The sequence below is a fragment of the Clinocottus analis genome, unplaced genomic scaffold, assembly GCF_023055335.1.
Source record: "Clinocottus analis isolate CAN_PGR_092001 unplaced genomic scaffold, fCliAna1.0.p SCAF_8, whole genome shotgun sequence".
Classification (NCBI taxonomy): Eukaryota; Metazoa; Chordata; class Actinopteri; order Perciformes; family Cottidae; genus Clinocottus; species Clinocottus analis.
The window spans coordinates 11,867,859-11,891,320 of NW_027176240.1; the positions used below are offsets into that span (position 1 = coordinate 11,867,859).

Below are 23,462 nucleotides of genomic sequence, written 5' to 3' on the forward strand. Positions count from 1 at the left end.
TGCAAATAAAGGCAACACGTTTTTTTATAAACAAGGCTAACTTATGACGCAGGATGTTGGTAAATAAAGAGACTTTCTAACATTTAATTGAACAAATTACTGTATTTGGATGCCAAGTAAAGTTAATGAGGACATGATTTGGTTTGCGGTGCATTACGTTTGATTGTGACTTTGTTTTGGAATATACACAGCGTTACTTGGGGGGTTTATGTATGAGAATGAGCAGGAATGGCAAAGGGTTTAATGTATTCCTATTTCAAAATCTATGTGTTTAAGGTAATTATTTCAGTTGGTACGCTTACAATACGCATATTCCTGGAGTACACTATTCCTTTAATCACATCACACAACAAACCTTGGCCCATGTGAGCAAAGTTTCCTGTGTGACAATGTGATTGTGTGCTAAATGCTTTAAGGAGAAGGAGTGGCAGGTTATATGGAGCCCAGCAGCTAATGTTGGACTTTGGTTCCCCAAGCAGGTTTATCTGGCAAACCACGATAGTTTAAATCCCACTCACTTTTAAAAGACGGTTCAAAAGAAAGTACTGAAGTATTCTGAGCTAAATGTAGCCTAAAACATACCCATGATGTACAGTGGCTGAATGGCCTAAGTCAGTGTTATGTAATGTTTGATTATACTGATGCATTTTGATGTTGCAGGTAGTTGAGGTCAATACAGTAATATGAACAACTTTATACTGTTAAGTGGTTACATATCTAACAAGCATAATATTTTAAACATGATCACATCCTTTATGCAAACAATGTAATTATTAAAGCAGTCAAAAAAAACCATTACTCGTGACATTAAGTGGGTTGAAATAAGGAAGCACAAAATTACACTACTGTGGTTTCTTTTTAATTTAATAAACTTTGTTACATTCAAACACTGGGCATTGTTGATTAAATGGTCACTATGGGAAAACGTGCCATCAAGGGATAACTCTTTTAAATACAGTTTTAAAGCAAATTGTACTCCAGCCTGACTCTACATATTATGAAATACCCACCTGCGGTCTGCAGTGGTTATACTGGTTGCTGTGGGTGCGTCCCAACCCGTCCCCCCCCCCCGGGCCGTGTCGGTGCTCTGTGCCCCATCATGGCGGCCCTGTGCGGGACGGGACTACTATCCAGAGGAGGGACCGGAGGGAGGAGCAGCCCGGATGATGACGTAGGATCGGAATGAGGGAGTGAATGTTCCGGGTCAGAAACTGGACGGGAGAGAGGAAATTAACTCCGGGACGAGACGGAAAAAAACGAGACCGCCTACCCTCTTTCCACACGGAGATGTAGCCTGCGTTTTAAAACGTCAACGAGAGGCGGTTTGAACGAGGCGGAGGACGACGCGCGTCGAGGAACCAAGCGGCGAAAAACACAGGTGCTACAAACTAACCAAAGTGAGACATCGACGGAGAGTAACTCCCATGTTCGTCGCGACCTCACCAGCGGCCACTTCACTTGCAGTTGGACTTTCGGGACTTGTCGGAGGGTTTCGTGTTTGACGGTGTATATTTAGTCCGGGACTGCAGCAATCTGTTGCATCCCCTCGTCCTGCCCCGTTGTTTGTTTATCGCACGGGTACGAGGTTGATCCCCCACCACCTCCGCCAGTGATGTTTCACTGCATCCCCCTGTGGCGGTGCAACCGTCATGTGGAGTTGATCGATAAACGCCACTGCTCCCTGCTGTATGTGCCCGACGAGATCTACCGCTACGGACGAAGTTTGGAGGAGCTGCTGCTGGATGCCAACCAACTCCGAGACTTGCCCAAGGTAAGCGGCGAAAAAAAAAAACCCCGCTTCCTCTTCCCTAAAACGAGTTTAAAGGCAGGGTAACGCAGCTTTATGTTTTGTGACATCAAAAGCGTCCCTCTGGTGTAAGTGGTTCCGACACAGAGCTGCTGCTCACTGAGCTGCTCGGGCATCCCGTGAGAGGCTGGTGGGACCCGGGGACAGTAATTACGCAAGATCAGCAAGGCATGCGCCCTGTGTGGCTGGAAATCCCCCCTGAACGCCACCTCCCTCCACAGGTTAACTAACACAGGTTTTGACCATGCAGCACTTTTATTTGAGACCCAGGTGTCAGTCCCTGACATTGTGTCTGATGGGTCAGAGCTGTTTGGGCAGGTGAGCCCTGAGGTCAAAAATACGCGTCTCTTTGTCAACAACCTCTGATGCTTCAGTCATGGCTGCATGCAGGGAACATTTAGGAAGTTTACCAATATTGATACACCCTTATATTGTTATCTTTGTGACTCAGTGATTATATATTTAAGGGGTATGAGTAAAGGAACTTGAGAGCATTATTTATTTCATGAAGAAGTGAGTGACAAAGATATGATTTCATTTTTAGACATGAATTTCATTTTCTTTAATATTTGAATGGGTCATGTGCTCACCTTTTTTATTCAGCTAGGCAAAACTAATCCAAATAAAACAAAAATCAAAAATACATAGCAATGTAAAGTAACATCACGTGGATATGTTTACCATGTTGGTAGATCCATTGACTAGCTCATGTAAGACAATTGTTTACCTCAACTGTAATGTAAAGGGTGACGGTTGCTTATTGATCATGAAATTTATTTTTACAACAAAAAAAAGCAAGCAGCATCCTCCGATGAAGGTCACGACATCAAGATGTAGCCGAATGATTCCAGTCCAGACCAACAGTCCAAAACTGAAAAAATAGGAATTAATTCAGACTGAAATGGCAAAATCCTCACATTTGAGTAGCTGACCTTCTTACATACGACCCTAGTGCTCAGGATTAGGTGGGATGCTAGTTAGAGGATTTGTAGGTTCCCAAGGGTATGGATGGTACATGTAATATTTCTCTTTGTCAGGGCTTGAGACTTAAGATCCCAGAGTCCAACCTGTGGTATCTTTATGACATATAGCTTGGAGCTGCTGATTTGAAAGGATTACTTTTGTGGCTTTGTCAAAATTTCGTTTAACTTTTGCAGCCAAACCGGTTTTATTGTTGAGTGCACGCTCAGTTCTGCTCTGGGGAGTCTATTTTACAGCTGAGGGAACCATGTTCTCAATGTAACCTTCAAAAGTAGCACATGCATTTGGTAATATATTGGGACTACAGCTGTTTGAGACAAGAACAGCTTATGGAATAAGGCACGAGACCTCATATAACTGGTGTCATGGGGGGTCGATGTAAAGCTTGGATTAAAAGACTATTTTGTGTCTTTGTCTTTCTCAACTGATTCACAACTGTCTGTAATTCGAACATAACGCCTGTCCACCATAACCATTCATAAAACAGCGAGTTAGCGCTCTAACTTTCCCATTGGTTGTAGTAGTAATATAGATATATATTTTAATCTATATAGAAAATGTGATTATGTGTTAAATACTGTGATTTCGCTATATTCTAAACTATAAACACAAATGAATTATAGGACCCATGGAGGAAGGAAAAGAGATCTGTAAGAATATTTTTGAGCTCGGCATGTTCATAGAAATGTGATGGAACAGAGATAATGTGAGCAACCTCCCATGGCCGTGTCACACTGCCCACTTTGTCCAGCAGAGAAAAGCACAGGAACAGGTATTCTGACCGAAAACAAAGACGGCATTATGTGTGTTGTTGTTGCCTCGCTCATGCATTTGTATGTGCTAGTGTTTACTAATGAAGTCATAATGAATCATTGACCCGAATTGTAAAAGTACAGACTAATAAAATCATAAAGCGATGCACATAACAGCCAGCGCACCTGACAAACTAGGTACTGTTTAAGTAAACCCTCTTATCGTCTGTGCCCGTGAGGGTGTGATTAGCAGGTGCACTCTCATCGTGACAACACACTCAACTGCGTGACAGTGAAGGCATCACTATCCTCAGTTCAGAGATATTCGAAGTATGTTTAGAGGGCAGAGGGGTGGCGACAAGAGAAACTGTTTATTGTGCTCTTTGGCATGTAACTAATGTCATCAATGTTTGCTGAGTGGACCCAAGAAACGTCCGACTGGATAAACCTTTCGTACCAGTGCAGTTCAGTGCTCGCTGTGTGGCCTCATCGCATTGCCTCCGAGGTGGCCGAATGAATAAACACTGACCGCTTATTATTGTCGTGACAATGATGTAACTAAGACAGTCAAATATTTCGAGTCGATCATTTCAACCAGCAGGCAGATAAAGACACGCACAAGGCTGTCTTATCGGGGAGAGGAAGCTGCAAAGGTGTGTTTTTACAGAAACAAGATGAGGCAAGTTGAACGTGAGCTAGTTTCACTAGTTTTACAAAAAGAAAAGTCTGTTGACCAAGTCATGGAGACATAAAGCGCAGTTATGTTTCATCATCTTTCTATTTCAGTTTCTTTGATTGTTTTATGTATTATGTGTGCTGAGGTTGTTCAGCCAATAGCAAACAGTAACTTGTGTCTGTTTATTCAAGGTTTCCCTTAAGCAACTGTCCCTCAAGATATATGCCATCCTTATAGTTTGTAAACTGTAGTCGTTAGTTTACTCAACTAACTGAAAAAGAAGAAGAAGCTGAATTGAACACAGTTACTATGCTCCTGGGTCCAGTTAAACTAAGACAGATGTGTGGGTAGATCTCTGTTAAGAACTGCAACAATTGATAGAAAATTAATCGACAACTATTTTAAAGTCAGTCAATCGTTTCCTTAATTTCTAAAGTGCCAAATGTTCTCTGGCTACAGCAACTTCATGTAAAGATGTGACGCTTCTCACTGTCGTATATGATAATACGTTAAATATATCTTGGGTTTGGACTGCTGCTTGATTAAAACAAGCAATATAAATACATCTCAGGCTGTGGCAAATTGTGATGGGAAGTTTTCGCTTGTCGAAATTCTTTTCATTGTTAATGACAATAATGCTTTGTTTGAAGTCTAACTAATTTTCAAACCTGACGAGCATAAAATGACCTCATATAAATCTCTTAGTATATAACAAGAAAAATCTCAAGTTGTATTGAGGCTCTATGCAAAACAATTAGTTAGTTGATTGATTTGTCAAACGACAGAAAATTATTTGGCCTTTTTTGAAAAGAAAAAAACAACAACAAAATCTGTGATCCACAAGCTCATCAGGTTGTAGTGCTGTTGTTGAGTTTCTGACATGTGGTTCAGACAGTTTTAACTCTTGCTTTTGCTGTGTGACATTTAATACTGTATATGACCGTGTTACCTACATGCAACCCTAGAAGCATTCGACACTTATGTCCTTTACGTCAGTCTATTGGCAGTAGGGTTGCAAAAAAAAAGAATGCAGATTTTCTCACTTCTTGGTAAGATAATATAATAATTTTGGTACTAAACCACAAACACATCTTTTTGTAGTATGGATATGTGAAGGGATATTGTTGATATCTTGCACAATAATCCATGCTCTGACACAAACCAGCTTCAGGCTTGAGCTTGTTCTCTAACAAACGGTGCTGACGGTGAGGCTGAAGATTCAAACATTGACTCTGAAGTTAAGGTAAGGGTTAATGTGTGCTAGACTCTGCCTGTTTTGGTTTTTGTGTTTCACACATGGGTGATAGTTTGGGGTGTGGTGCTAAATGACACCAACAGGAAGAACAGGTTGGTTGTCGCTGTAATTCACAACACACAAAGCACATTTGCTACTAGACAAACAATACAGAATGCATTATGTATTCCTCTTCGTTACTCCTCTGATTGTCTTGGTAGTTGTTAAGGAGATTATATTGGGACAAAAGCTGAACAAAGACAGGAAGGATTCAGATAGGCCTACCTGTGAATGTTTCTGCTATAGTTTCTGTGTCATAAGGGTGTGGAGTAGTTGAAGTAGGAAGTCAGAGATCGGTGAAACACGTCAACTAAATTAATGCTAAAACAGAATTTGGGTGATTTTCCTGATATACAATGGTATTTTGTAAGTGAAGTGTGAAAGTGAAATTAGGGTGGTTAGCCTGCAAAATCTTTCAAGTCTTTTACAATGTCTCTTACAAGTCATTACTTGTCGGAGTACATGCTTGTTTACCCTTTGAATATGATGGATTAGAGAGTGTTTGAACGGTCTTAAGGCCTTGGCATGACGTGCATTTTGTAACTGGGTGGAGTTTGACTTTTGGACTCTTGGGCCTTATTTATTGTGCACACATTATTAAAATGTGATCTGTATGTGGATATGGTCTACGAAAAATTAGTTGTCTTATCATGTCATGTAATCAAAACACATTTGACTGATTGCATTTACACCTAGCTGACATTAGCCATGATCAGATGTGCAGGGGCTTTTTTCTCTCCTCTTGCCCACATTAAACATTCAGACAGTGAGCACAATGGGTTTTGTAGTTTGAAGGAGGTAGAGTAAAATGTTATTGAAAGTGGCACAAATCATTAAGAATTAATCAGAAGTCTTGAAAGATGTGAGGCTAATTGTACAATATTGAGCTGTGTGGGTTGTTCTGCATCAGCCTTACGGTTATGGCTTTATAATGGCTTCAATCAAATTTTCAATTACATTTTATGTTAGTTTCATAGACAAGTAGACATCCAGCAACCTACAGACCTCTACCTCCATGTTGGTTGCAATGCTGAAATGGTGACACATCTTTACAGAATAAACAAGTACAGCAAGGAAACCTACAACTTAATCATTGCGTGTGCTTGGAATACACATCCATTGTGTTGTATTGCTGCTTTCCTTGTACAACAAGTGCAACAGGCTTGTGCCCTTGTGGCTATTATCTAGCAATAGCAGGAAAAATACAAAGGCCAGAGGGAAAATTCACAAGTGCTTTTTCTGTTCATCAGTATTGTTAGCTACCTGCTTCACCAACACACAAGCAGGTTTCTGCCCGCTCTTGTTCTAGGGGCGTCAAGTATGTGCTTATTGTATAATTGCTTTTAAATAAGTGGGTCAACCTGATCTGTCTTTCCAAAAAGTTGACAACACAGATGGATCTTTGTACTACTAAGTTACAAACCAGGACCGTGACCTCTTCAAACTATTTACGATTTGTACGTGACCACCTGAGGCCCGACATTCAGTCTGATAGTAGCAGAAAAGCACAGTTGAGAAGAAAGTGGTCGACAGAGACTTTCAACAGGGAGACAAAAAGTTAAAAAATCTGTTGTCAGACATTTATGGAAAAGCCTGCTGAATTGAAAAAATTCAATATCTCACAATAAGGACACTTTCCTTGTTAATTGTAGTTCCTCTAAGATGGCAATGCAAATTCACGAAACGGGAGGCGTTTGATCATTAGGCCATTGGATAAGTTTATTATTATTAAAGATCATGCGACCGGAGCAAATATTTGATATAAGGGTGGAATTATAAGACTGCATGTTAAGGTGGCAGACTCCTCCTCAAGATACTCATGTTCTCATGCTAAACTGTTTTGACTAGAAGATTGCCTTGAACCTGGGTCTTTTTCCTGCTTTATGTACCATTTGAAATCCTCCGGTCATTGTGTCAGTGTCACAGCCTATTGGCCTACATTTTAAGTTAAGTTGATGAATCACAACACACAGACATTTGGACCAGAAAAGCACCGACTTGACTAATAACATTAACAGTTATGTTCAAGTGTCTCAGTAAGCCATGATGGTGTGACAGTCAGCCAGCATGCACAATACCAGAACCCTAGAGCTGAAGCAATTAATGCCATTCAGCCATTATTATTATTATTTATTTATTTAGAACTGTGATATCTTTGAGAAAACATATAGTTATCATAATATAGCAATATAGCAGGTGTAATAACACAACATACTGCATGTTTCTCTTTGAATAGCAAATTAACTATTAAGCTTAGCTTTGTTGCTCCTCTTTATATATATATGTATATATATGTGTATATCTATAGATATATAGATATGTCTATATATCTATATCTATATATATTAGTGTTTTTGTGTGGAATTTAAATGTTGTGTATGAACTTGTTGGATTTAAAGTCAAGAATACTAGCTTTTCACAATTTTCTAAGATGGTATTCTCAACATGTAATGTTAAAAGCTCTTTACTGAATTTGTGTTTTGTTCCAACTTTCAGCCATTTTTTCAACTGGTGAAACTAAGAAAACTTGGCCTGAGCGACAACGAGATCCAGAGACTTCCTCCAGAAATAGCCAACTTCATGCAGCTGGTAGAACTGGATGTCTCTAGAAATGGTAAGTGTTTGAAACAGCAAAAAACGTCAACTTGAACGTCTTAGAGCACACCACTTTGTTGCATTTCTGTGTGCTGTGTGTTTCCTTCACAACTGCGGAAAAATATTTCGACAAAATGAGCAAGACGTCGCTAAGCATTGACAGATTTACTCCTCATTGATGAGGCTGATCCAACAAACATAAAGATAGAGCTTTAAAGGTTTTCATTAGGCCTGAATCTCCAAGGTGTTTGTGTAGCCCAGGATATTCTGTTAGAGACGACAGAGCAGCTGTTCAGTTTGCAGGCTGTAGAGCAAACTAATACATTCAGAGGTTAAAAGAAAGTACAAACTGACATTTAACACGCACACACTGTTGTTTCTATTGAGTCCTAGTTAAGTGTGTAGAGTGAGACCTGGTTAATGTTACATGTTGACTCATCAGTTTTATTATACATTGGATTTCCTTTACAATACAATTTTTTGCAATAATACCTTCACTATTGTTGTTATTGCATTATTTGTTGTTTATCACTTGCATTCAAACCAACTGTTTATATATTATCTTGTAATATCCACTAGTACTACTGCTGATTTTATCTTATGCTTATGTTTTATTAACCAGTGTCTTTTTTCTTGTCCAGATATTATGGAAATTCCAGAGAGTATTTCATACTGCAAAGCCCTCCAAGTGGCAGATTTCAGTGGAAATCCATTAACAAGGTAGTCCTCCCAGATTATGTTGTTTTTAATTTTCAAGAAGGAAAACGAATTACTCATAACATTGCTAAACCATACGTTTCATATTTTGTATTGATTTTAAGATTTTTAGTTTGCGCTTTCCCCTAAATTATTATTCTGATTTATCCAGATAAAATTATGTTTTAATAAAAAACTAAGTTGGGAGTACATCTATAAACAGTAATTATAATAATAGGTGTGTGTGTGCGTGGTGATCCCCTGCTGTTATGAACATTCACACACTCTCCTTGACAGATTGCAAATTTTGCATAATATGCTTTTTATTGTGTGTGGGAGACTAAATCTAATTTGCACCTCAGCAGGGGCAAAAGCACATTGTTTTGCAGTATATAGTTTAGGAGGCAGCAATGAATAGTATTACAGAGTCATTGGTGTTCAATACTTTTAAAGTGCACACACACACACTCTTTTTCCACAGTATTAGCCTCATTTTCCACTAATCAGTCCTATTTAAACTGTTTGATAGTGAATGTCTAGTTCCACTGAGCGATAGTGGGCATGGATGTCACATTGTTGCCAATCGTAAATTGAAGGAAATACCAAAGACCCAATCTGGATCTAAATTACAATTATATTCACATACGACATTCAAATAAAAAAAGCATTTTGTGTTTCTCTGCTCCTCATAATTTACAACAGCATCCGATGATATGAATAATATAAATGTACTTGTTTGTGTACAAGGAGCCACCAACTATTGTTTTTTTTTGCTTTTATTGATCTAAGTGAGACCACAGCAAGCTAGTCCCATCTGCCAAGCCTGCAATATTAATAAGGATAATGGATTTTGACAAAAGAACATTTGCAAGTTGTCTTTCTTGGACAAGCAGATAAGGAGTCCATTTAGAAAATAAAGTTTGGGCATCTACGTATTTGGTAAAATTAAACCATTAATGAAAAATATCCAGCAGCATTCAACAAATCGTCCCGCATAATCACAGTGTAACAACCTGCAGTAAAACAAGAATATTCAGACCCCCTTTTGTGATATTATATATTTTACCAGGAATGTTCATGAACAAGATAAAACACTTGATGAATGACAACTAGCACAGATAAACTAAATCAATTTATTCAGAGTTTGAGGCCAAATTGTGATGAACTCCTCCTTTACATTAAGAACAGTCTGTCAATATAAACAAACCAACATGGACATCTTAATGGACTCCTCTTCTCTAGTCCGCCTCAAATGCTTGTCCAACTTTCACCCACAAGTTAAAGTCAAAAAAAGTATTTGAAGTATTTTGGTGACATCATTTTCTGATCACTCCGTCCTATCCCACCTGCTTCTCACCCTGTGGCCTCTCTTTTTATTTTTCCAGGTTGCCTGAAAGCTTTCCAGAGCTAAGGAATCTCACATGCCTTTCCATCAATGATATTTCATTACAAGTTCTTCCAGATAACATTGGAAAGTAAGTAAATGTCTCATCGTACTTACTTTGACATATTGAGTGTATCCAGCCTTTGCCGAATAAACATGTCCACACAGATTTATAGCAGCCTAAAGTGCGTTCAATGTCATGACGACATCAGGGGACCTTTTGTCACGTAACATCCGACCTGGCTCTCTTTGCATTTTTTTCGTCTTGCACTTTGCTTTTCCCTGAATTGTCTTTCTGGGATTATTATTCATTTGACCTGCAAGTTAAAAAATACAGATGAATTAATTTCTGCATTTTCTTTTTGTCTCCCTTTCCCCTGATGATAAGAATGTATTTTAAAACCTCACTGCATTGGTGAAATGATACACACCACTTTACTTTTCACACTTGCATCAGTCAGGGTCCTCTCATTGTCCATGCTCATCAAAGACAAAAGCCTTGTTGTGAGAGTCATGTAATCTGCTGTCTGGCCAGCATTCTTATTCATTTGAGGTCTCTATTCTTCTTGAGTTCAGTTTATAATTTAATTTAATAACAGAACTATTTGCCACAAGGGATGTTTTTAGTGTACGGAGTTCAAGGGAAACTGATTTTAATTTTTAACCCTTTCAGGAGGGATTTAAATTGGATTACTCTTGACGTGTACCTTTCAGGATATTATTAACATTCTAACCAGACATTTATCTGATAAAAACATACTACTATGCTTATTGTTTGTAATTGTATAACACTCTGCAAATGTTGTTTTTTTCAAGACAGAATGACAAAAATAGATGTCAATAAAGACTCTTTTTTTATCATGTTGATACAGTGAAACTTGTGCTGAAGTTGTCCACTAGGATATCTAAAAAATAATAGTTGGCAGTGCTCAGGGTGCCATATTTTAACCATAAGATAACTGCCAAAACAGTGACAGATAAATTAAACAGTTTGGTCTTGGCTGCCAAGTTAATAAATTAAGGATTGCTGTGTAACCTCTCAGGGAAGATGCATTGCTGAAGGATGAAACTGAAAGAAAGGATTCTCTTTGCTCCTTTTAGTGATCAGAACTCAGGACTGTAGGCTTTGAAGGAATACTATGCTACTTATACATGGTTTACTGGGCTTAATGTTTATCTGATGTTCTACACATACAGTATTAATAGACCCACATTAGATTTCATGCAAGACACAAAACACCAGATGGATTTTCTGATGAAGATCCATACGGCAATGGATTATAGATGCAGGGACTAAAACTCGGCTATAACGATTGTAGCTGTGTTTTTCATGTTGTAGATATTTCGTTTCTTGTAACATTTTCTACTAAATGTTAAGTCTAAAAAACATAAAACTCAAAAGTCAAAATGTGAGTTTGCTTTGAACTGAATGTTGCATTGCAACTATGTGAACTATATTTATTATGCAAATCATGTGCTTCCGATTAACACAGTGTTTTTCATGGACAGAATGTATTTCAATGTTTTTCCAAAAATGTTTTGCTTCCTTCTAAAATCAAAAATTTCTCGACAAGCTAGTTCGCTCCTCTCATACTGTTAATGCTTTTTCCATGGCGATGGCTACAAACTGAGGCAGCAGTGATATAAATCTGTGTATATGACTGATTTTGCAAACAGTCATTCAATGAAATTCATAATTTTCCTCCCAACAAAGTCAGCTTGAGTTAAAGAGATCTGCTCACACCCTTTCCCTCATGGAACGGCATGTGCCCGCATATGTCCCATATCCATATTGCATAACGCAGTGACTTACGGCCGGCTCTCTGTCAAGGAAGACGGTTCTGAGCAACATGCTGTGGGTTAAGATTATCATTCAAGGGACATCAGTTTTGAGATGAGAATGTTTTCTGTCCCCCCCAAAAAAGCTTTCACAGAAACGCGTCTTTCTTTTTTTCCCTACACAAACTTGATGCAATTTGGTGTCTGTGTTCTTAATTTCTTCTCTGTTTTTAATCTGTGGCTCAGCGGCAATACACAACACTAGATTAAGGAAAAAGTAGCCGTTGTATTTCATGTTGTCTCGTTTGAGGGCTAGTCTAAAATAACCACTTTAAACCTACCTACTAGAATGATACTAATCCCTTTGGCACAGTGCAACATGCATTTACCCACAAACTGAGTGGAAAGGCTTTATTTTGGCTCCTCAGTTCATCCCTAATAACACTCAAATCATTATTTAGTCTAAGTTCTGATCAACGAGATGGACTTTGTTGTCATAAAAACCTCCATTAATTGAGTACATTTGCAGTACTGAGGCGTACATAAGCAGCTCTGCAAGAAGATAACCCTGGAGTTTGCTCTATGATAGCCATTTAGATATTTTGCCCTCCATTTAAAGTCAGGGTTGTTTATGATCCCGCAATTCTACGACCCTGATAAGACTGACACACCTCTAAAATACTTCCTGTTCTCAGATATCTAATTGAGAGGAGACATTTTAGAATCATTGTCCCTCAACATGCAGAGCATCATGTACAAAAAGTAGCTCTGTAGTGGAGATATGAAAATAAGTTGTATAGGAACTGCAGTTCACATGAATTACAGAGATGTATAACCATCCCACTTTTTTCCTGTCGTCATTACAGCCTTTCCAATTTGATATCGCTAGAACTCAGAGAAAACCTGCTGACGTTCCTACCAGAGTAAGTATTCAACCAACTGCACGGTCTATGTGGGTTTTTATTGTGTTTTAAGTGAGGCTGAGTATTTTGTTAACAGAGGTTATTACGTTATAGAACATGCAGCAGGCCTCTGCATTTTTACTTTTGATTGCATTTGCGCTTGAACCTGCGTTGTCATCCATAGGTCGCTTTCTATGCTTCATAGACTTGAAGAGCTCGACCTCGGAAATAATGAGCTATACAGTTTGGTAAGTTGTTTTTGTGTCTGGATGCTGGGGAAGTTGTTTACGCAGAAGGATGCCGCATGGCAGAAATAAACTCTTCCCATTTCCTTCTTCTTGTCACGTCCAAGTAGATTAGCATCCCTCGAGAACAGCTTTCACTCCTTATCATCCAATGGCCATCTGCCTTGAGCTTTGGTTTTTAGTTGTAATCTCATGTGGTAAATTATTTACTGACAGATGAAGCAAAGTCACGCTGCCAAGACACGGCTCTTTATGTGTTTTATTTAATTCATAATGTATCATGTGTACAGTGAACTTAATTATTTACATTGTCGGATGTTGAATTCTTTCTCTTTTCAGTTTTGATCCTTTATATTTGGTACACTTCTAAAATCACATCTTTTTTTCGGCACTCTGTTGCAGAGACATGTCTAATGCGTACATATCTTCGAAGTCAGTGGTTCTCAACTTTCTTTCAGTGATATAACCCATGTGAAATATTTTTCGCAGCCGAGCACCAGTGCGAAGCATTTTTGGTTGTAAAAAAGATGCCAGACAGCGCTGTGCCATCAGTGTCTGATTTAATATGGAATACAGTATACACAATTCAGTTCATGAACTCACACTATTGAAATGTATTTAAATGACAAATTTGAAAGGATTATTTTTAATGGATGCTCATTTTAAATAAATATTTCTTAAATCTCATGTACCTCGTGGAGAATCTTCACGTACCCCCATTTGAGAGGCAATGCTCTAAGCATTTCATATACCATTTAAATTTCAATCTTTGAATTTGCTTTGACAAATTAATAGTATTCATGATGAAATGCCCTCTTGAAGAAAACAGTGTAGCCTAAACTGTTGGAAGGGGTGGTATAGATAAATGTTCATGGGAGCGTTGTGGAACCTTATTTTCATTCATTTCAATTAGTTTTTATGCTTTCTATAGTCTTTTTTAATTTGAATCAAATGGTAAATAAGTACATTATCAGAACCAACTTACTTATATTGTATTTGGCTGCTATTTTCTGCTTTTATGCGTTTTCTCTTCAATTTTCCTGGCTCTCACTCTTTCAATCCCAACATTTCTTCTTCCCACATAGCCAGAGTCAATAGGCGGTCTTATCAGCCTGAAGGACTTGTGGCTAGATGGAAACCAGTTGGCCGAAATCCCCTCAGTAAGATAATACACTTTTTACTTGCATTTAAGAATGTGTTATTGTCTTTGTATTGTTAAGAGTACCACTGTTTCATACAATTGTATTGCTGTTTTCAATAGTACATGTTGGGCTTTGACTGAAATGCCATAAATAAGAGTTCAAACACTATTAGAACATTTTGAACAAGCTCGTTTGTGTTTGTCCCCCAAGATGAGATGCATCTTATCTTGTTGGTAAAAACCTAAAATGTACAATTGTTTGATCTGAATAAAAGAATATAACTTCAGTGCAGGAATTCATTTGAATTTGATTGAATCGTAACATCTGACTTTGTATGTCATCAGATTGGTCGTGTATGTCCATAGTTCATAGTTGTAAATACAGAGACAACATTGATTCTGCTCTGCTTTCCTCGACTGTATTTACTGCCATGTTGTTGTAACTTTGCTAACTACAAGTCTTTTCTCTGCACTTTAGGAGTTGGGCAGTATGAGGAGCCTGTTGTGTCTGGACGTATCAGAAAACAAAATGGAGCGACTCCCGGAGGAGTTGGGTGGCCTGGTTTCACTCGTTGACCTGTTGGTGTCTCAGAACCTAATTGATGCTCTCCCAGAAAGCATTGGTGAGCATGTGAATCTGCCAAGCTCTTTATTAGCATGATTATGCTAACTTGACTGCTTGTTTCTTGTATAGTTTGACTATCTTATCAACAAAGGTAATTTCTTCCCATTCTGCCTGTTCTCCCTAATGATTATGCATGGGAAAGTAAAACTTTTTTTTTCTTTTGTGTCATTTACAATGGCATGTTGCGAGGTTCATATAGTTAAATTATACAATGCTGCATGTATGTATGTCGCTAGCCAATAAACTTTGGTGTTAAAATAACTTACTAAAAGTAGATATGCAAGCATACATTTTCTGCTAATCAGTGTCTGAGCAAGGTTGATTTTGATTAATGTATATTTTTCTTTCTCTGCAGGAAAACTACGGAAGCTTTCAATATTGAAAGCTGATCAGAATAGGCTAACGTATCTTCCGGAGAGCATTGGTAACTGTGAAAGCCTTACTGAACTTGTGCTCACTGAGAACCAGATACAGGTGTGTTAGCGACTTTATTACACCCTAGTCTTTTAAACTTGAAAGAAAACACTATGGGATTAGTACATGTATGTAAACGCAGTTAATTTTCTTTGTAGAAGTTGCATTCACACAACCAGTATGAAAGCAGCAGGACATCACGTAACAAATTCATCCTCATTACAAATTACATTAAATTGCTCAGTTATTGTCTTTGTGCTTTTTACCAAGCCACAGCATTGAGTGTCATTCAAGAGATCTATTTATAGCCTTTCATGTTGTGCTATGATTTTGAGCTGATTGAAAACATTAGGACTGCCTCATGATTAAACACGGACATGTAAAACATCTGGGATGTGACAGGAATATATGGAGTGGTTCTCACAGAGTGAAAGAGAGATTGAAAGACACATTCAGGAGACGCACACATGGCCGCTCTTCCCAGCATTTTTCTGTTTGGGTTTCATAAATGAACCAACTGTGTGAGCAACACATGTCCTTTTGTCTCCGTGCACGAGAGCTCTGCACTGGGGTGACACACGCATGATTTGGTTTTCTTCATTGTCCTTTGGGTAAATTGACAAACCGTTTAATAAGTTGTTCTAAACAGACAAATGTGATAAGGAAATACTCGTATTGTGCATGTGTGGTAATTACGCTTCTCATGTATTCAAACACTCAATATTTGATTGATTTATTTCAGAGTTTGCCGAGGAGTGTTGGGAAATTAAAGCGACTTTCCAACTTCAACTGTGACAGAAACCAGCTAACGGCATTACCGAAGGAGGTAAGCTTTCCAAATACCAACCGTCATCATTTATTTCAAATTCAATATTAAGGAAAAACCCGAGAGACACCATCTTGTTTTTAATGGGGATCCTCAGGCACACATTTCAACAGAAAAAGTTAAGGTGAAGAAATACAGGGAACACTTTCTATGAAGCCAATGTCCATAATGCATTATAACATACTTACAATGTTTATGATCTGCTTATAATCATAGTTATAAACACTCAATATTCATTATGCTCTGTAACCATAACTTATCATGACACATTTAATAATTATGATATATAATACAACCAGATTATAACTCATTATATTCTTTATTATGCATGGACGTAATAGAAAGTGTTACCAAAATACAAATGTAATAGGAAAGATTGATTGTAAACGCCCAGTATTGACTGATGGCAGAGAGAGGACTTGCTATAAAGAGGACTGAGCTAATATGAATAAACTCAAATAAAACTGTGAAATCAAAACAGAAAAGCAATTCATCTTGTGGCTATAAAACAAATCACAAAATTGTAATGTAAAACCTAAATCTATTGATTTTTTTCAATAATATATAATCTGTTTTGAGTACAGTGATGCAATGCAACCGTTTAGATTTTCCTTGGCTCTTAAAGTCAAAAGGTCATTCACGTTTGGATCAACAATGCTCTCGCTTGTCTCTCTCTTATTTACCGTTTACTGCTCAGTCCTCCGGTTTGTTCAGCTCTGTCCGAGCGCCTCCATTGTGTTTGTCTGTGACATTCTTTTCTAAACCTCTTGTCTGTTTAAGTGAAAGTCCGCCTAGTTTACTTCTTCATCTGAAAGGATTCTTCAGGCCTCGTACAATGCCCCTGTGTCTTTCTGACGCAAACACTGCAGCTGAATTTTGTCTGTGTAAGCAGACTTAATATGGTGTTTTTGAATAGTTTCTTTCTGATGCTTTGTTTACTGATGACTATGCTATAAGCACCTTTTAAAATTAACTTGTGTAGATGATGAGTTTAATGTGCCCATTTAAACATTATGCATCTCTGAAACATTACTTGTATCATGCTATCTTGCTGGCTCATCAAGTCTCTGCCTTGACTGGCCTAATCGTTCCTAATTTTAGGTCCCTCTGTCCCAATCTATTAGCTTTTTACTGGTCTGCCACTGAGAATACCATTTCTGGTACAAAGGGCACACATGCTGAACGCAAATTAAATCTGGTTTCTATTTTCCTGACTTTGTTTAAATGACAGATTTATAAACACGTGCGTATGCATTTTTTACAAGTACAATTAAAACCTATGTATGTGTCTTCCTATATTTGTTTTAATGCCTAAGAGGACCGATGCACACTGTCCGACATGCAGCCTAATCAAATGATCTCTGCTGTTGTTTAGATCGGGGGCTGCAGCGGTCTGAATGTCTTCTGTGTACGAGAGAACAGGCTGACGAGGATCCCATCGGAGCTGTCTCAATCCACAGAACTGCACGTGCTAGACGTCTCTGGAAATAGGTACGCTCAACAACACATCCATTTCTTATTTTATCAAGTGATTTGTAGACTTTGGGATTAAATAGTGATGACAAAAATAAGTAAACTGAAATATGATTTTTTCGTGTGTGTGTGTATATATATATATATATATATATATATATATATATATATATATATATATATATATATATATATATATATAAAATCTCCCACTACTGGTGACTTCATACACATGTTTGGTTTTCCCTCCTTGTTAAAACAGCTGGAAACCTGCAGACATCTTTTGTGTTTTTTAAGTGAGTGATTTACATCCGGTCTATTTTCAGGCTCTTACACTTACCGATGTCACTGACCACACTACGACTGAAGGCCTTATGGTTGTCGGAAAACCAGTCGCAGCCCCTCCTCACCTTTCAGACTGACCAGGATCCCGACTCAGGGGAGAAAGTGCTCACCTGTGTGCTGCTGCCACAACAACCATGTGAACCAGACAATAAAGGTACTGTTTCTCATCGAGCCAAAGCCTAAAATAGCGGACTGGTTGGCTGAAGTGACAGTACATATATGTGTTCATGAACAATGTTTTGTAGCATAATAGTATTTGCTGGTAGATCCGTGTCCCCACCCTCCTCAAGTGTCGGGCTTCCTCTGGAGTGAAATGACTTGGTGCCAATACCGTGATATTTCAGGAATATTCATCAGTTCTTGCATCGTCTTAGAGTATTTAGTGCCCTGTGTTTTGATGACATTATCACATGATCTGCTCGGGGAAGCACAGTGTGTTCTGCGGCCTCTGATCCTTCCCTGCAGTATCTGTCGATTACGAGGTCCTATAAGAGACGACGGGCTATAACAGATCAACGCCTCTCCTGTCCCTTGAGGCCCTAATTGGTTATGTTTTTCAGAAATGCGCTGGAATGGACAGCGAAAGAGGCTTAGCAGCGGCTGTCCCATTGCCATTAAAAACTTGCCCACTGGGTATAGAGATGCAGCTGAGGGCGAGCTTCATCTCTGCCTAATACAACGGTTTATTCTCATTTCTTTCCTTTGCTGTCATCCACAGACATGTGCCTAAATCGGTCAGGATTCACTTGTCTGTCCCTGTATTTTACATTCAAAAAAAAGTTTTTTTTCTCTCTTCAATAATTTTGTACACAGTCATTCATTTTTGTGACTTGCTATCTCTCTCCTGGTAGAGATGCAGATATAAGACTGGTGGAGGTCAAATGAGTGAAGCTGAAGTTGGGGGCAGGGAAGATTGTGTTGCTGTAAGCCTATGACTAAGCTGGGATTTGAAACTGTGATCTGGCAGTTTCAGGCTCTCTCTTATGAGCGCTGGGTTATGTGATAGATTTCCTTTCTTGACTTGGAAGTTTGCAGAGAAGCAATCATAACAACCATATTGATTTTAATGTGCTAACATATTTGCTTCGGATCGCACTCTGCAATTCTATCTGAGCCTTTTAATTAGAGCAGGAATTCCAGTAACGCAGCTTGTGTTGTCTCTTTGAAAAACCAGGCTCTGATAATCTTGCCCGCTGTGGAGCCCTGGAGAGTCTGGTGAATGACACGATAGATGACACGTGGGATAACAAAGCCATGAACAGGATCAGCGCCATTCACTTTCTGGATGATGATGAGGAAGAGGAGGATGACGACAAGGTGAGATCAGCAAGCCCGAGGGCAAATAATGGTATTTCACTCTAAATTTTTAGGGGATTAAAGAAGTCAGCAAGCCTCATCCTGCAGGGACCATACATGTATGCATAAAGTGTTATGGAAATGCATATTACAGTTTTTGAAAATATTTCGCTCCATGGCTTTGCCACTAGCATTTAGCATTAGTTTTTCGCCATAATTTAAGGTTAAAAAATCAAGACCAAACTTGTGTCAACTTTCTGCAAGCAAGCTTAATAGATTTAACACTGCTTTGTTACATTTTGCTACATTTCTAGGAAAATGCTGGACTTTCAGTCATTTTGTGACGATGCTCAGCAATAAGGAAGTCTTTAACCCCTCTAGCACAGAGGTCCTCAATCTTTTTTGCACCACAGACCAGTTTCGTATAAGCCATTATTTTGACGGACCGGCCTTTCACGGTGTGGGCGATAAATATAACTTAATAAAATGATACGTCTGGCACAATGTAACAGGCATCAAAATACAACTCACTGTTACACCAAATCAGTGGGAGCCCTGAGCTTGTTTCTCTGCAGCGAGCCGGTTCCATCTTGGGGTGATGAGAGACGACATGCTTATGTCCAGTCTACTCTGTAACTTCAACCGTTAGTCCATTCTACTCAGTAACTTAAAACCTGCTTCACAAAGATAGGATGTTGGAAGTGCATGCAGGGTTTCCAAAACTTATTGGCGATCTCAGGATATTCTGCCTTCATTTTAATCCATTTAATCCAGAGTTGAAACGCACTTTTAAGTTTCATTTTTGGGGCAACGTATCATGTGACCTCTTGACAGGACCGAGTCTCCTGACGTGTCAAAAGACTGAGACGCACAGACGCGTGTATCTGGTCATTTTTCAAAATAAAACATATTTTTGACAAATCAACATTTTCTTCATTTAATCTTTCTGTGCAAGCCGGTACTGAGGGACCCATTGAATGGTACGGGGCCGCGGACCGGGATATGGGGACCGCTGCTTTAGTGCTTCCCTTTTTAAGCTCACCAACAACTGCAGATATCAACAATGTGGCACTAATCTGAATCTCTTTCATTCACACAGGGAACACTACTTCGACGGGCCACGCCTCACCCCGGTGAGCTGAAGACGATGAAGAAAGCGGCCGAGAACCTCCGCAACGACCTGAACGCTGCCAAAGGCCTGGACTCCAACAAAAACGAGGTCAATAACGCTGCAGACAGAGTGACCACATCTGTGTGACCTTTACCTCAGAAATATGTTTTACCTCCTGTGTCTCGCCGTGTCGTCCCGCACAACCCCGCAGTCCCTTCTTTACTTTTACCCACAAACCCCGGTGTGGCCTGCCCCTCCTTTGATTAGACCCCGGGACACCTGTAACCTTACTCCATCTCCAGTCCTGTGTGAAACGTGTTTGACTCAGTCCACCACAGCCGCTGTGCCTTCCTGTTTTTAAATAATGTCCACAGTAATAATCTGCACAGATGCTCCTTTTTTTAGAAGATAATTTAAAGATTCATTACTTTTTTAAATGCCTCTTCTTTTTTTTAAAACATACATTAGGTAGTTGCACTATTATAAGTCTTTTATAATATGGTCAAACCTTCATTAATGTATTATATATTTGTTTTAGTTGTATTTTCCAAAACACTGGTTGAATACTTTTTACATAATGGGTAAAAATAACAGCAGGAGTTTTTGGACCTACTGATTAAGAATTATTGTAAAGTCTCTTGTGAATATTGATACTTTTATATTTTTTGGCAGCTCAGATGTAAATAAAAATGTATAGCAAATTTCTTAATCAGTTGAAGATTTTTTTACTCTTTTTTTTTTTTCTTCTCTTTTGAACTTGGTACTTTTGTCTTAAAAAAAAAATCAAAGAAATGAACAAAACAAAGTCACTGATGTCTTATTCAATCCATATAATTGTTATTGGGTTAATAGATGGCCTTGAATCCTTTTTTGTTCATTTGTAAAACATCTAGTCCTATATTTGGATAATACATTGATTTGATTAATTAAGTATGGATTTAAGTACTGCACATCAACCTTTAATTACTCATCTGCAACGTAATTATGCAGAAGTAACAATGCTGTCTTATTTATGTGCTGTGCTTTACTCTTTTGTAATGTTTTTCAAATAGAGGCCAAAAAACAGTTGTATATTTAAAAAAAAACACACAAAAAACAGTTTTATTTCCTTAACAAAGAGTACTGTACAGAATAATCATCAGAGGTTTGGTAAAAATGAGGTTCGTACCACAAGGACGGCATCCTTTAAAAATGCAGTCGTTAGTTCCACCTCGATGCACTTTTCAGCGGTTATTAAATTCTTTTAAATGGTACATGATAATTTGTATTATTATGTTTTTAAATTGATTGGAAAAAGTTGAACTGAGAAAATTGGTCGGTCCAAGTGTTGGTTTTCATGTTTTTAATTATTTTCTGATCAACTGCACAAAACGGATCTCCAACAGGCACTGCGCCTTGAGATTTGTATGACTTTTTAACCACTGATCAATAAAATGGGTGCAACACAAAACTACATGTTTCTTATTGCTTTTAATTTGAGTTTATAAAGAGGAACTCAATCTCAGAGAGTACTGGACTTTAAAATGTGCAATTTGAAACCAGATACAGTTAGTGTGGTCTTTCATATTATCCATATCTAAAATTAATATAATAACACTTAAACTGACGAACCAGAATCCATTTCCTGACCCCTCCATTGCTTGTTTTGTCTGCCCAGCAGTGCATGATGTTTCTGTCATGCTCTGCCAGCATGTTTGGCTTGTTCACCCTGCACATGCTGCATGTTGTATTGACGCTGCCATGCATGGCAAGTATATCAGAGAATTAATGTGTATGTGTATTTTTGAATCTTCATGACAAGTGCACCTTTTTTTAAAATCTCATTGTACTCTTTCAATTAATCACTTGTAGATGAATAGTAACATTTTCCCAGTGAATTATCCGTTGAGTCAAAAACATTTAAAACTGGTAATTCACTTGGAAGTCTTGTTTACTGGTGTTGCTTGTGTTCAGATGGGCTGAACTGTTTGCATTAAGACATGTAGTGAAGCTAGACTTTCGCTATTCTCAAGGGGGATTCTTCTTCAATGAGACTGCGATGCATTTCAAGCGTGGCACCAGCCTTCACTCTCTATCTTTGCCTTCTTCTCTAGAGGCATCTGAAGACACGTTTGGGCAAAAAGGCAGAGAAAGAGACACACAAAAAGAGATCTGTCCATCTTGAAAAGGGATTTTCACTAGTGAGCATAGTTCAATTACACAAATACACTGCAGTAATCACTGTTGTGGTGCCCCCTGGTGCACAACATAAGCATGCATTATGAACAGGCGTGTTCAACGTGGCCCAACTACATTGATTATGAGCTGTTCCACCTGAAAGCATGACATGCTGACAAGGATCGGCCTTGTGCTGCTCTTACTTTAAAGTCCTGCCCTGAAACTCGGTCATGTGGCTCAGTGGTTAGCGTGCCTGTCTTTCAATCAGAGGATTGGTGGTTCAAACCCCTTATCTGCTAGTCTATGTTGTTGCATCCTTGAGCAAGACACTTAACCCCTAATTGCTCCTTGTTGCTGTGTCTACAGTGTATAGAGCTAAAACAGAACACATGTAACTCGCTTTGGATAAATGCGTAAGCTTTATTTAATAATTAATTCAAGACGAGGGACATGGTTTGATCCAACACTGATCAATTGCTGTCACTGCTTATTTCTTTCAAGATTTTACATTGAAATTAAACTTTCAGCGTCGGCTGGTGTCTTCTGACTATCTCCAGGAGTGTAGAAAGCCTCATATTAACCCGTCCCTCAGGACCAGCAGCCAAAATGTGGCCATTCCAGGCTTCAGCTGGTTTTCAAACAAAGAGCGTCAGCAGGCAAGACCTCAACTGTTCCCGGCCAGCGAAGGTGTGTGTGGTCGCTCCGCCAGTGCAGAGCAGGAAGCAGAGGGGATTGAGCAACCTGAGGAGGTCTGTTTTCAAGTTTAGGTATATTAAACGGTTCATGTTGTTTATTTAGATTTCTTTTTGATATGGAGATGCATATTTTTATCTTCCACTGCAGACGTTCATCGACTGTAGTTCTGCTGCAGATTGCCACTTAATCTAGAACAATCACAATAACATGTCAAAAAAATCTTTAAAATGATGCTTGTTCATCTTTTTATTAGTCTCATGTTCATGT

At 38.6% G+C, this 23,462-nt stretch overlaps 1 protein-coding gene across 1 annotated transcript; it reads left to right on the forward strand.

The window, feature by feature from the left end:
- The first annotated feature begins 1,160 nt into the window (after window positions 1–1,160).
- Window positions 1,161–21,777, forward strand: lrrc1 (leucine rich repeat containing 1). The gene is made up of 14 exons (XM_068568080.1): window positions 1,161–1,771; window positions 8,007–8,124; window positions 8,747–8,825; window positions 10,187–10,276; window positions 12,831–12,887; window positions 13,051–13,114; window positions 14,197–14,271; window positions 14,731–14,875; window positions 15,233–15,351; window positions 16,034–16,117; window positions 17,493–17,608; window positions 17,917–18,089; window positions 19,110–19,252; window positions 20,331–21,777. Exons 1-14 carry the CDS (start codon window positions 1,613–1,615, stop codon window positions 20,487–20,489), a joined length of 1,581 nt encoding a protein of 526 aa, XP_068424181.1. The 5' UTR covers window positions 1,161–1,612; the 3' UTR covers window positions 20,490–21,777.
- The last annotated feature ends 1,685 nt before the right edge of the window (window positions 21,778–23,462 follow it).